Source organism: Dromiciops gliroides, chromosome 4, assembly GCF_019393635.1.
Source record: "Dromiciops gliroides isolate mDroGli1 chromosome 4, mDroGli1.pri, whole genome shotgun sequence".
NCBI classification, from domain to species: domain Eukaryota; kingdom Metazoa; phylum Chordata; class Mammalia; order Microbiotheria; family Microbiotheriidae; genus Dromiciops; species Dromiciops gliroides.
Window position 1 is genome coordinate 474,929,669 of NC_057864.1, and position 14,994 is coordinate 474,944,662.

At 46.1% G+C, this 14,994-nt stretch overlaps 1 protein-coding gene across 20 annotated transcripts in view; it reads right to left on the reverse strand.

Moving 5' to 3' along the window:
• Window positions 1–410: 410 nt before the first annotated feature.
• Window positions 411–14,994, reverse strand: part of GTF2I (general transcription factor IIi) — a 96,528-nt gene continuing 81,944 nt past the window's right edge. For 8 of the 20 annotated variants that reach the window (XM_044004371.1, XM_044004386.1, XM_044004382.1 and 5 more), the window contains 13 exons: window positions 13,809–13,907; window positions 13,277–13,342; window positions 12,814–12,997; window positions 11,728–11,780; window positions 10,874–11,011; window positions 8,410–8,487; window positions 7,976–8,059; window positions 6,757–6,940; window positions 4,551–4,579; window positions 3,723–3,764; window positions 3,015–3,056; window positions 2,453–2,531; window positions 411–1,582 (listed from right to left, as the gene is read on the reverse strand). In XM_044004371.1, the coding sequence (XP_043860306.1) occupies window positions 2,470–2,531; window positions 3,015–3,056; window positions 3,723–3,764; window positions 4,551–4,579; window positions 6,757–6,940; window positions 7,976–8,059; window positions 8,410–8,487; window positions 10,874–11,011; window positions 11,728–11,780; window positions 12,814–12,997; window positions 13,277–13,342; window positions 13,809–13,907 (1,061 nt within the window). In that variant the 3' untranslated portion in view covers window positions 411–1,582; window positions 2,453–2,469. The remainder of the gene's footprint in view (window positions 1,583–2,452; window positions 2,532–3,014; window positions 3,057–3,722; window positions 3,765–4,550; window positions 4,580–6,756; window positions 6,941–7,975; window positions 8,060–8,409; window positions 8,488–10,873; window positions 11,012–11,727; window positions 11,781–12,813; window positions 12,998–13,276; window positions 13,343–13,808; window positions 13,908–14,994) is intronic. The other 12 variants (XM_044004390.1, XM_044004387.1, XM_044004389.1 and 9 more) reach the window with 7 other exon arrangements.

A 14,994-nucleotide genomic window follows, 5' to 3' on the forward strand; every position in this document is an offset into this window, starting at 1 on the left:
CACTGGGGCCCATCTGTAAAATCAGGGTCCCTCTGGCCCTAGAGCAAGGCTCCCATGTACAGGAGCAGGTTATGGCTTGGCAGCTCCAGTTCTGTGGCTAACACCACCACCTGGTGTACAATCCTCAAATTCCTCGGGTCCTCTACTCATTCCAGCTTTGGGAAAGCAGGGGTCTGACTCATGGATTTACTCTCCTAATGAGCATTCCCACCCCGGGAGCTGGAGGGAAGAATGTTGGGTCCCAGATAGGAAATGATTCTCATGGTGCCAGGGGCCACCTAGATCTCCCCCTCCCCACCCTCATAACATGGATGCACTGAGGCCAAGCTCCATTCCGCCCACCACCGACCCCCAGCCCAAACGAGGATTCCCAGAGACAGAATCATGAAAACACTTTAGAAAGAAATGAGTTAGTGTGTGAAAGGCATGGATGCATTTTATTTATTACCCTATATCTACAATTTAATTTGAGGTAAAATATAAGCAACACATGAAAAGGTCTATTCTGCTACCATGTCATATAATTTTCCATTGTGAATATTGTGGCAAAGCTAACGAAAACTCTAAACCATCACATTTTCTAGCTTTTCATAGAGCTGGTATCATACAATTGTTTTTTGTTTGTGAAATTTCAACACATTTAAAGTTTCTCCTACAAAGTGTGGGGAAGGTATCAGAGGATGTGTAATTAGCTTCTAAACCTCTCAAACATGCCACTGAAGCCTCTCTCTAACGCTGCTCCAGCCGCACCCTCTGGGAGGAGCGGGCACAGCAGGCAGGCCGGCAGGCAGGCAGGCGAGCCGGCTGAGCTTGAACTGCTCAGCCTGGGGCTGTGGCAGGTCCTGCCACAGGGAGGCTCCAGTGTCCAGCTTAGCTTGCCCAAATTTCCATACCTGGTTTTTAACTGTGCTACTATTCCGGATACATCATGCACTCTTTATTTGGACAAAAAGAAGTAAAATGGGAAGAGGGCTCATTGTTACCCACACACTGAGATACTGACCTCTTACTGTGAGGTGAACCAGATGCTTTTTTTATTTATGAAAAACATGAACCGTGATAGATAGCGTAGGAAAAAGTCCAGTCAAATATACATATACTATTGTCCACTCAGCTGTTAAAGGAGAAATGGGAACCCAGAATCATGGAAATGATTTTTCAAATAGAAAAACTAAGGAACTGAACGATGGTCAGCAGGTGTTTTCTTCGCTGCAAAGCTGAGATGGATCCAGCTGGAGAGATCTTATCTTCCTTTGGCTGGCAAACGACACCATTTCTCAAGTCTGTGCTGATTACGTAAAAAAACAAAACAAAACAAAAAACGATGGATGAGACTCCTCCTCCAGTCCTTTTTCCAGCACTGCTGCAAAATCCTTAGATTCCAAAGTAAACCAGCCATTCCAAATCTACAGTCACTCTGCTCTTTAATTCAATTCACAGAACTGCTGAAAAAGTAGACATTTCTATCTAAAAGTAGAAAAAAAGGTTTGTATAGAAGGTCATTCTGTTATACAATTATATTACACAGCTTCGGCTGTAACAGTTCCGGCAAGCTCTTCTCTCAACCACTGATACTTTTAAGCTAGAGAGGGAATAAAGAAAAATCTATTAACTTAATTTCAGGAATTTCACCTTCATCAAGATGACAAGTCTGAAGACTGGCTGCGACCGTTTCCTTTACCCACAGTACATCACCACCACTGGCACCCACTGCTTAAATCTGCCCTCTGACACTTAGCGGATGCTGGGCAAATCCCGAGTATAATTCCCAAATCAGTTTTTATTAATCAAACCATCAGGGCCCATTCATCTCAACCACCAACCCACAAAATAATGAAAAGAACCATCACAGAAAGCTGGACACCTTCTCCTCATGAGCCCATGGTAATAAATGTCTGGCCTGGACAGCAATGAAGAGGAGGGCTGACCCAGGCTGTCTTATCCCTTCCTTGATGGTGGGGAAAACTCAAGATTCTGAGTATTCACCACAATGTGGTATCGTGTATGTTTAACTTGGTGAGGGGAGAGGATGGGGTCCCATTTCTGTAACAACTCGCCAATGCAGCAGAATGCAAGCATCAGGACTTCTGGATCATTTATTAGAAAAACCATAATTATTATTTCCATGGAGAACAAATCCCTAGCCTGGAAGAGCAACTACTGATGCTTCATCGATGATGAATGCACTAAGAGCTAGTTTTCATGTGGCACTTGAGGGCTCACCCAGCACCCACACCTAGACCTGCTGCCTCGGGGTGAGCACGTATACAGCCAGAGTCCAACCCAACTCAGGCCCTACATGTGTGCGTGTGCAGATGTGCAATGTTCCATGCGCATTCTCAATGAGGCTCCAGCTGGCCTGGCCTGTTCACCTCTGGGCTGCCCACGAGCATGCCCACCCTTCTCATAACAAAATCGACCCTTTTCATGTGACACATAACAAGGCATTTACCCCAGGAATGAAGAGGTCTACCACGTCGGGTCTGGTTCCTGTTTGATTTGAGAACTTCCTTCTGTTTCCTTTATATCTACTGAAAGAGAAGACAACAGTCACATAAACAATGCCAGGAAAGCCAATGTGATGAATCAACACGCCATTACAACAAAGCGCTTGTTCTGTTGACAATGTCACAATCATTTCAATCTGCTCAAGTCACCCTATTTCAAGGAAATAACTGCATTTTGGAGTACCAAGCCATCTCATCTTAGGTATTTATGTATAGAAAAGGGTTCTGAATATAGAAATACACTGCCCAACTTAGGCCAGAGTTTTTGCCTATGTCAGGCATATCTTCACATCTCAATTACGATCCCTAAAATGTCTATGAAAATTTGGAAATCAAAGGGCCCAAATGAATTACACAGCCCTTCAGTAATCTTAGACAAATAATCTTCATGCAGAAACAGAACAAAGAGTCCTTTGGTCCTACTTGAATACTTTGGACAAAGGCCACACCTAACCCTCTTTTCCTAATTAAGAGGGCACAAATCCCCTTTCTTACAACCCTGAATACCTTCTGTCACAGGAACCTCCAACTGGCTTGGATCAGCTGATTCTACACAGGAAAAAGAAACATATTTTTTTGTTTTTAATGGCTTTAAAAGTTATTTTACAAGAGCTGTTGGATAAAAAGTCATAAACTTGTATCATGACTGTTGTAGTGCCTTTACAAGGATGTATTCATGGCTAAAAACAGGCACATCATACAAGTACCATCTTACGTGATGAATGAGCACACCCCCAGAACCAAACCCCACATAGAAGCCATGCTCTGGTCACCAACAAAAAGCAAGGTGGAACATGTGAAATGTGTGACCAATCGGGTCTTTTTCCAACAGTGGTACCCAATATGAAGGCAGCCCAAAGATGCCAGCCAGTCTAATGTACACTAAAAAACAACTACTCTTAGCAATGTACTCCACGCCTGAAGCAGCAGAGGGGCACCCCCCTCCTTCCAGCACCACCCCCAAATATCTCCAACAGTCTCATCCCTTCCCACTGCATCTCCCCAGTTTTCTGCAACAGAACAGGCTGGTTGTCTCCCTGGGGACACCCCTACCACTCAGATGAGGACACAAGGGCCCTGACACAGCATCTCTCTCCTAGACACATGGGCTAACAACCTCTACTTCGGGAGCTGATTTTAAGGAGCAACCCGACAGCATCACCTCCGTAGTTTATTATCAACAATCTCAGAAGGGATGGCTTATGTTGTACATACCTTGTATTACTGGGCCTTCTGATTCGGTCTGATCAACCAACTCTGAGAAAATAAGTGACATGATTGGATGAATTTAAAAGAGAAATCATCTTCAGGACTTATTGGGTTCCTATCTAGTTTCCTGTCTGATCCTTAAGACAAGCAGACCTATGATTGGACAAGGCCTAAGGCATTTCACTGTGTGCATGCAAACAATGGTGCAGATACTAGGAGGACCATCTGATGTACCAACATTTTTAACGAGAATATGGCCAAGCTCAACTACATAACCATGTCCGAAACCAGTCATGGAAAGAGGTTTTGTCTAACAAATAAGCCACAGCTATTCATCCATTAGCTTCAAAGTTTGCATCAGCTACAGTATTAACCCTAATCATACTACAGCACTCTAACACAGCAGATGGGCACTAGCATTTTCAAAGTGGCTGCTGTCCTATTAATCAGATTTCTTAGCAAGGGGCTGTTGCTGGGGGGCAGACTCTCACCAGGTTTGCCTTACAGTGTCCATAGGGCAAGCCTGGCAGGCAGTCTTCTGCCTGTGCCCACTATCTTAAGGTCCAAAGTGTGCTTAAATCATTCCTCTGCTCCGACCAACAAAGATTAATTCTGGGGGTTTTCCCTAGGCCCCTTCCCTAAAGAGGTCTAGCGAAAGCCTCAACTCATCAGACATGGCAAACTGTCATTCACAATGAAGAGCACAGAAGATCCCCACCACTGGGTCTGACCGGCAAGTCACACACACCATACAGAGAGAAATGAATCAGTATTTTGGTGCATCAGAGGAACACTGATCTTTTCCCAACTCCTGTAATCTCATGAAATACTCACGGTTATTAATGACAAGTCCTGGAAAAGGTCTGTAAAAGAGAGGCACGGGGCTTTAGGTTGAATGTGCATCTTTCATCTCTACAGGCTTGAAAACATCCCAACTCTACCTACTCACAAAGGAGCTTACCAGCGCCTCCCCCCCCCCCATCTCCCTCCCCCTACAACTCATTCTTCAGTATCGATCAATGACTCCTAGCCAAAAAACAGTGTCAGCACAGTGACAGCTCATGTTTCAATGACATCACCCCCACCCCTGAGCCAGCCAATCAGAGAAATGCCAGCTCCATGCCTTGCTCCCGGGGCCACTGGGAGGAGAGAAGCCAGAGGGCCCCCAAGATGACTTGCGATGCTGCCCGGGCTAAGGCTTGGCATGCTAGCCACACTCTCCCTGACTGAAGCGATGCAGCCAAGGGCCAGGACAGTCGTGGGGAGGGGCAAGCCAGGCTCAATCCTGGGGCTCCAGTCAAATCCAGAGATGGGCTTCAATAGGGATAAACACACGGTGTTAAAGGTGGGTCTCAGACGAGAACAATGACACGTGTACAAGATGGAGGAGGCAGAATCAGAGCATTCTCTTGGTCTGGGAATAACAGCTGTCATGACTATCATGAAGAGGGATGGGATAAGGCCTCAGGCAGAACCGAGAACCTGGGAGGCTTGGGGGGGACCCCACATTAAAGCTGCCCCCACACCAAAGACTCGCTTCAGGGAGGGTGGGTTCCCCCCACTGGAGATTTCTAATTGCCATCTCAAAGACCATTTGGGGCAGGCCAGGGACGTCCCTTCCAACATTCCATTCTGTGAGTCGAGCTAGTTCCCATTGTGTTCTCAAGTCGAGGAAGGGCTGGACTGGGCTGGGCAGCGAGCTATACAAGTGGCTCAAGGGTGACCTCAAGGACACGGTTTCTTCATCTCCCCAAGCCAATCTTTTGGGTCAGGGACCACAGGTGGAACCAGTGTGTGTGTGTGTGTGTGTGTGTGGGGGGATTATCTTTAGGGTGACAAGATTCCAGGGAAGGGCACAGATAGGGAGGTCAGGAGAGTCTGAGCTGGAAAGGGCACGATGAGCCATTAGGCCGGCGCATGTTCAAAGATCTAGAGCCACAAAGGCAGGAGACTGTGGTCCGGGCAAGGGTGCCCAGGGCCCAAGTTAAGGAGCGGGCTGGGTTGGCAGCAGCATTCCACTAGACACTTGGCCAGCAACTATCCCATTCACTAACAGCAACAGGGATGTGGCTAAGGACACTCACAAGTCTTCCTCCCTGGAACCCACCTTCCTAAGAGATGCCAAGCTAACTCTATGTAGCTCTAGACTGGCTAGGGCAGCTAGGTGGGACCATAGGCCTTAAGTCAGGAAGACCCAAGTTCAAATGCAACTTCCAGACACTTGCTAGCTGTGTGATCCTGGACAAGTCACTTCACCTTGTTTGCCTCAGTTTCTTCATCTGGAAGATGAACTAGAACAGGAAATGGCAAACCACTCCAGGATCTTTGCCAAGACTGAAATGACTGAACAACAAAATCTATTTGCTGGTCCTATCATTTTTCAATGGCTCAACTGGTCCCCATGGCCTTTAAAGCCCCTCCCCACAGTATTATTTCCCACATAATATCAGCTAGGGTGAGAAGCTCCCCTGAAATCCTCTCTCATCAGCTGAATTCTTGCCCATCTGGTGAAATCCAATGCAAATGTTAACAAAGCCTCCCTGGCAGCCTCCGGGCAGGTTCCCCCTGTACCAGTCTCTGCTTTGATAGCACTTTCTTGTGCCCATACTGGTGCTGTTTCCTATGAAAGCACTTGCATCTGCCAGATTTCATGAGGCTAGAAAAATCCCATGAGAAGAGGCGCCATCCCTGCAGGCCTCAGTATCTGACATTAGGGGAGCACAAGAAGTTGACTCTCAACTGCAGTGACATGTGGTCAGCTTCTGCTTTGCTCCCAGTGAGGATTATAGCTGTGCCCTGTGAGGGGTCAACAGCTCCCCTCTACTTTCTTTTTTTTTTTTTTTTGGCGGGGCAACGGGGGTTAAGTGACTTGCGTAGGGTCACACAGCTAGTAAGTGTCAAGTGGATTTGAACTCAGGTCCTCCTGGATCCAGGGCCGGTGCTCTATCCACTGTGCCCCCTAGCTGTAGTCCGAATTCACCATCACCTGTGGGTGCCACTCTTAGGACAGTTACCAGGGGCTGCTTTTTAGGAGACCTACCTAATGACAGTGAATTTGATAAATTCTGCTGAATCTAAGATCCTCCTCATGGAGCTGATTTCCAGATAGCTGGGGGCTTTGAAGGCAACCCCAGGAGGCATCCCATCGACGACCACACAGCCAGGATTGATGGTTATTTTCCTGTATGGGACTTTCACAGGAAAGCCCATGCCAATCGCTTCACCTGAGAGAGAGAACAGAAAGAGCACGGGAGCAGTTTTTCCACAATTCTAACATTAGATTATCCAGCTTTTCCCCATGGAGAAATCACCTTCAAATTTCAAACAGTACTTTTAATCGTGTGTCTCATTCTTCACTTTAAGTCCATTCTGTTTTGTTTTTGTTTTTTGGTGGGTCAATGAGGGTTAAGTGACTTGCCTAAGGTCACATAGCTAGTAAATGTTATGGGTCTGAGCTCAGATTTGAACTCAGCTCCTCCTGAATCCAGGGCTGGTGCTCTATCCACTGCGCCACCTAGCTGCCCCAACATTACTTTTAAAGTACAGGACAGCCTTTTCATGTTTATTTGCCAAAGACAACTAAGACATTAGACAGTGATCTTCACCTTAATCCCACAAGTCACCCAGCAGTACCAATCACCATTTAGAGACATGAGGCTCAAAGCTTTAGAGACTGAAGGACGAGTTTGGTGATCAGTGGAGAAAGCACTGGGCCTAGAGGTAGGGAGACCTGAGGTCAAATGCAACCTCAGACACTTCCAACCTCTATCGGCCTCGGTCTCATCAATTGCAAAATGGGGATAATCACAGCAACGCTTTACAGGGCTATTGTGAGGATCAAACGAGGCATCTGTTAAGTGCTTAGTCCCATGCCCGATCCACAGTTGGGGCTTAATTAATGCCCCTTTTGCCCTCCTTTCCTGAAGATAATCTTGGATCCAGAGGAAGAAGGGAGGGGCAGGGAGGGGCTCCAGGGGTCGCCTCCCTCCTGCTGCCCTGGCCTGCAGAATGCTTAACGAGGGGAGCGGGCACCACTAAGACTTGTCTTGGAAGTCAGCAGGGATGTGTGAGGGGGTGGTCAGGGGTTCTCCACTCCTGGCTCATTTGGTGCCTCCTTTCCTCGTACCAGGAGCACCTGGCCATGGAGAAAGCCCAGCACTCTTGCTGGGGAGCCTGCCACTCCGGCCACCGCCTGCCACTGCCGCCGTGGGACTGTGCTTCACCCTGGCTAACTTGGGCCTGCAGAGCCTCAGACTCACCAAATTTGCGGCTAAAGAGATCATTCACTTGCTCTCGCAGCTGTCGGGCCTTTTCCACCTTGGATAGTCTTTCACTCTCATCATCTGAGAAGATTTTAAAGGAAAATGCAAAACTCTTAATGCCCAGAAAAGGTTCAGGAGAGTGTGAAATGTTACAATTCAATCTGTATGGGCCAGTGAGCACTCTACTCGTCACCTCATTTCTAAGTGTACAAAGCTAGCTGGGTATTAAGTTTAAAAAAAGTCCAACAGTTTCCAATTATGAAACCAATTAAGGAGAGGCCATGGTCTCAGTCTCCTTCCTGAGGGCAGCAGAGCTGCTCACACACGGGCCAGTCGCTCATGACACCAACTAAGCCAGAAACCCCAGGAGATCCAATGGAGTAAATGAGTCTTGAGAAGAAGCAGCCGGGAAAACACCACAGAAACCGTACCTGGGATTGTCACCTGAATGATGTTGAGGTCTTCCACCCCTGCTGCTGTGGTGGTGACATTGGCTGAATTCATTTTTCCTTCAAACAGAAACCTGGCATTAGACGGGTACGAGGTGGGTGCATGTCCAGCACCCTCGCTCCCTGCCCACACCATTCAGGACGGCACAGTAGGCGCAGTGTCTGAGGATAGGGTCATGACCTTCACCTAACCAAGTACATTGGTGTGCATGGGAGGACTGACCGAACGAACAAATGAAAACGCTTCCCAATTCTGGACAAGGAGGATTTCTCATTTTGAGTCCAGCTCATCTGATCAAAGAATGAACCTCCACAAAGTCCCACTTGAAGCCTCCTCCTGCTTTGGACTCCAGAAGGCTGGACTAAGTTCTAGAAGATGCTGCCTTGCCACCAGGCTTCAAAAGTCTTGGTCTCAGCCAAGGGACCCTGCCCATTTCCCAAAGACCACATTAGTGATGTCTTGGAAACGCTCACTAATCATCAGAAGGCTTGCCACATGGTAACGGACTCAAAATGGTGCTCAGTCCTGTGCTTCTATAGTAAAAGTGCGATTTAGTGATTGCTAAAACCCCCATAGCTTTAAACCTGGAATGGTCAGCCCCCTGAATGTGAGATCCACGCTCAGTAGCCACAACTGGCAACACTAGAAGAACTCAACCTAGGTTTTTGAAGTCATTTCCCTGACAAAAACAAGACAAAACCCAGAAGACTGAAGCAAGGTGCAGCAAAAGGATGGCTCACAAGATGTCCTGGGAAAGGCAAATGACTTGGTTGTGGTGGTCTGTCTTATCTGGTGCCCAGAGACAAGAGGTAACATCCCTCCGTGGAACCTTGGGTCCCCTCCCTTTGTGCTCTATGCTCACAAGCTCAAGCTGACTCTTCAAAAAGACCACCAAAAATACAACGGCCACCTATGCATCGCACAGGGCGAAGCAGCAGACGCACTGTACGGACAGCTTGATATGAGCCTCCAAAGTAAAGCACTGTGGACCCTGATACTTAGTGACTTCCATGGAAAGGGCAAACACAAAGGTGGGACAGGTGAGAGCAGTGAAAAGTACAGGGCAGAAATGGGGAATGAGAGAGGCCAAGGAGGGTGGACTATACAGACATCTCACACATGCTCTCTTGAGGAGAGAGTAAAGTAGGTGCATGGAAATTCCTGAATAATTTTTTTTTTTTTAAATGACAGGACATGACTTGTTACCACTGTGGGAATCATTCCTTAATCAGCTGTACATATAATCAGATCACCATTGTTAGAGTAAAGACAAAAATACAGAGCTAAAAGAAAAAAAAAAGGAGAAAAAGACAAGGAACAAAATTAAAACAACTCTAACCTGATCTATTCAAACAAGTTACTAACACTACAATACAAAAGCAGGAATGGTAGGAAGGCAAATGAAATTCACCATTACAATTTTACACCCAAGTTTATCCAGTTTAAATTCACTACCCTAATAAGGGAGACCAAGTGAACCTTAAAAAATGCCACACTTGGTCACACAGTAGCAGAGAGATATGGGATGCAAAGTTGACAATTTCTGAATGTGAACTTGTTTATAAACCTTATGGGGAAGGAAAGTATAAAGGATTATGAGAAGTGTACCCTCCTAAAACAGTGAAAAGCAGTACAGGGGAAAACCGGTTAAAAAAAGAAAAAAAACTGGTAAGAGATCCAACCAAGCAAAGCCATTTTGAGGATATTTAAGAATGAAACTGCAAAGAGGACAAAAAAGAGATGCAAGATAGGAAATGGCTGCAAAGATTTTTGCATAACAAACAAGGGACAGCAAAGCCGCCATGCTTGGTTGTGGTTTAATATCACAATTTGGATGTGCTTTTAGAGGAGGAGTAATGACACCAAAGGAAAGAGAGAGAGGAGAAGCAGCTGGATGAGACCAAAGGCACACCAAGGAGATCCTGGCTGAGGCACTATCATTCTGAAGCATCTATTCTAAAGCTGTATGAAGGAGGAAGACTCACTAAAGGTGCAAAAAACTCTGCCCTCGTCACTACTGTCCCCCAAAGGCCCCCTCTTTGACTATTTCTCCAACTACAACAATTCTTATGAGACCAATAATCTAGGCACAAACACATACACACCAAGGGCGAGCCTGAAGAGGGAATTAAAAGGGAATAATCAGAATTTTGCAAACAGCATTCGACAGCAGACTTTATCTCAACCATCAGACTACAGGCTGAAAAGAGACAGAGAATACAGAATCCCACTGGATTGTTTACTGTCTCCAAAAGCATTTGTTTGAGTAGAGCAAAATGCACCTTATTAAAAAGGCTCTTCTCCAACAAGACGTCTCCCATGTGTGTGTCAAAATTAGTTAAGATTCTTCCAAAGACATGACAGAGATAACCCTGTTTGACCCCCTGATCCTTTTATCAAGTGAGGCAAAAAAGAGGGAGATGTGTGCTCGCCCAAGGTGTTCACCAGTGTTATGGAGGAGATCCAGCGCAGAGTCCGACGTCAAAGAGGGATTCCCTATAGATGGTGAAGTCCTCCAGATTGGTCCTTTTTGTGGGTGACATTGTGGAGATTTCATCAAGCCCGAGAATACTGCAGAGCCTCCTAAATGAGATCCAGAATCACTCGAAAGAATTTGGTCTAACCACCCACATAAGAAAAACTAAGTGGATGAAGAATGACGACTATGTAGATTATAATATGCAGTTAGAGCTCATCTCATTTCTCTTTCAGGGACAAAGATATACACATATTGGCCGACACTACAAATGGACATTGACCTGGGCTTAGAGTCGCTGTTTTAATGATGCCATCCTTCTCCTTGAAACAAAGGCCTAGGTTTTCATTACTACCCTTCTGGTGCATGGCTACAAGTTATGGACAGAACCTTACAGTCTCCTAAGAAGTGGAGCTGAGGATCCCTCAAGGGCAATGCAGAGCACTTGGTAGGCATGAGCAGGCTGCAGTACAACCCAAACAAGGCATTACGATGGAGCACTGGCATACGGGATGTCAACAAAGAGACATAAGACTCCAAGACAGGAGGGGGAGATCACATGGCTGGAGTAAGCGATACATGACAGCCCATGTGTTTTATCCGTATGCGCCCATGGTCCAAGAGGCAGAGGAAGGCCCCAGAAGGGTGGGCAGACATGCCCTTGGGGGAAGGAGTCCACGGGATGGGCAGGCCCACAGGAAGTGTGATCTGCATCATTGGAGGGAAAGCTCCGGATCGATGAGATCACAGATCCCTTGGAATAGAATTTCAAATCAATGTCTTAGTGACATACTCATCAAGTGCTACTCCTGGTCATACTCACTTGGAGGGCTTTTGGAAGTGCTTTCTTTAATGGCAGTTTCAAACATCTCAGGCCTAGAGATGGAGGTAAGAGGTAATTTTCATCAGTCAAGTGACACCGTAATTACCCAAACAAAAGCAAACTTTAACCCAAGGAATTCATATCCCAAAGACAAAATACATGTAAGCCAACAAGTTTTTGTTGGTAGTCATACAACTCTCAGTTGTGTCCAATAGCGAATTACTATTATGGATAGGTAATTGAAACTTAAAATTTATTTAATATTTAAAATGTTCGATCCCTTCCAAGTACTCTCTTCTGACTCACACTACCAACAAATAGGCTTGGAGAAATCAAGTAAATTGAGGAGCATTACAATTTCTCCCCTAACGTTTTTTTGTTACGTCCAGAGTTAATGTACCCTCAAATCATCAGCAAGAATTCTTGAAGGACACAATTAAATAGTCTTCACTATCCAGTCTGGACTCTAAATCATTTAAGGTTGTGGTCGTTTGTCCTTCATTCTTGAGGAGGACTGTGACAGTGGGGTGATGTCATGACTTGCACTGAAATGAATTTAAGTGAGGCAGGGCTATACATTGTCACCAATCTCACTCTCTCCTCCAGAGCCATCTGGGTCCAGTGGCAAGATATACATATATACACACACATCAGAACAACTGAAGATGGCCCTGGATGGTTAAAGCAATTGAGGTTAAGTGACTTGCCCAGAATCATATCTGGTAAGTGTCTGAGGTGAAATTTGAACTCAGGTCCTCTTGACTCCAGGGCCAGTGCTCTATCCAGTGAGCTGCCTAGCTGCCCCAAATCATTTAAGGACTGTATGCCCCACGAGTCTTCCTAAGCCTTGAGGAGGACATACCATTCACTGTGGGTAGGGACAGACAACTTAAGGGATGGATATTGAGCACCTTATTTCCTCATTTCCCACTGTTCTTTGACCAGCTTTCTCACCATTAACCAGCATCTGAGCTAACTTTTTGGAAAGCAAGCTGGCACAGCCTCAGGATGGTTCTAGGTATGCCCTACAGGAAGTTAGCCAAAGCATATTCAATGGAAGGGGTCTGATCAACCTCCCTCTCATACTTTTTAATGATAAACTTGATCTTGGCTTTATTTCTGAGAATCTTCTCCAGTCTTGGAATGCCGAAAGTTGATGGTCGTCGGAATGGCACACCCTCCGGTAAGCCTTCGACATAAAAATCTTCAGGGAAAGATTCGAACAATGCAAACGGTACCTTCACAGGGTGCTTCAGGCCAAGAGCCTCCCCTGAAAGAGAACAGAGATTGGAGCAGCATGACTGATGACACAGGGGCTGTGGTATTGAGAAATGGGCTCGTGGCATGCCCAAGTCTCCAAATCCTGGCATTCCCCCTCCATATCCTGCACAACTGGCTTTCGAGCAGGTTCAGCAGAACTCTAGGGAGGCCATCGAGACTCTGAGGGATCAGTAACACCTTAATTAAACATTCAAGGACAGGATTCGAGCAGCTTTCCTGAAAACTTCTAAAGCCAGGAAACACTTGCTTAGTTTTAAAATACACTTACCACATTTTTCATTAAAGAGATTTTCAACCTTCTGTTTGAGGTCTGTGATTTTAGCATTCCAGGCCTCTGCAAACAAAGAGAATAACATAATAGAGTTAACCCTGTAGCTTCAGTGGCCGCTGCAAAGGGGTCGTGGAAGCATCGGAGAGAATATCAAGGCCTTTCTCGAACATTTAACATTTCTAAAATCTCTCCAAGATAAAGAAAATCTTCAGATTTTCTTGTTTTCGAAGGCAAAAGAGACAAAGCATGGGTCCCAGCACTACCATCATCACAGGTTATTCAAACCTCCCAAGGAAAAGGCTATCGCAGTATTTTCTTGTATAAAAACCAATAAAACAATAATCATCTTTATGATCTCAACCTGACCCAGTACAAGAAGACTGTCCCATGCTTTCAGTGCTCCCGAGAACTATGTGGTGTGAACTTAGGTCCAGAATCCCAATGAGGTGATGCAAAATATTCTTAGTAAAATTCCCTTTCATATGAACTCCAAAGAAAATAATGAAAACAAAAACACCAAACAACTTACCAAATGAAAATTCTCTCCCTCGAGGCTTGAAGGGAGTATTGGAACCATTAGTCTGGGTAGGAGTTCGAACAGCTGTCGTTTGTGGCTTATTATTAGGACCTAGAGATGCATAAATAAAGAGTATTCCCCAAATGAATATATGATCTTAAGGAATAACCACAAAAGACTAAGGACGAATATATATTAAGTACCTTAGAGAGCACGGTAACAAAACGTTTTAATATTGTATTTATTTTGGATTGGCCAAGCCACCAGTCACTCCTTCCCTAGCCAAGCTTCGGTGACACATGCTGCCGGACGGCTGGTTAATGTCACAAAACCCTGGACCCCCCCACCAGAGCCATAACCAATTTATGGGACATTATCTCACTTGGGCCCTCAAGGCCACAAGGCTACCCACCCATCCTTGGCACCCTCCCCTTCGGACAGTGCTTATTCCACACCTCTTTCCCTTCCTCAAGCTTCCCATGGCTCCCTTGATAAGGACCTTCCTTTGTACTTCACCAAAAGGCAGAGGCCAAAGACACTCCCTAGCTGCGTGGCCCTGAGCGAGTCACTTGTCCTCTGTGTGCCTCAAGTTTTCTTAGGTGTAAAATGGAGATAACAACAGCACCTCCCTCCCAGGACTGTGAAGAGGATCTAAAGAGAGACTAACTGTGAGGCGCTCTGCCCAGTGCCTGGCACACAGTGGGTACTCTAGAAATGGATCTCCTCCCATGAAGAGATGGCCCTCTGACAAGGGACCCCATTCCTCTCAAGAATCTTCCATCTCTGCCTGACTCTTGGCTCCTTCCTGGATGCCCACAAATACGCCCCCTTCTCCCTCATCCTCTAAATACCCTTCCATTCATCCCTTTATCTCATGGGGCCCAGAAGTTTCTGGCTAATCTCATTACCCATCACTTGCTGTGCTCGGTTCCCACTCCATGAACATCATCCCTTCTCTCCCTGCCCCAGCGCTTCCCTCCATTAAGCTCCTAGAGGGCAGGTAGGAACAGTCTCTTTACAAAACCCTGGACAGGCTATCCTTGTGTCTCTCTCCTCTTTGCTGTCTGGGGCCTCGCTCTTGGAGAAAGCCCCCTGTGGTCAATCAGGCACCTTCACTGCTCGCTTCTAACTCTTCAGTCTGGCTTCCAATCTCATCATCCAACTGAAATCGCCCTCTCCAAAGGGAGAAGCAACCTTC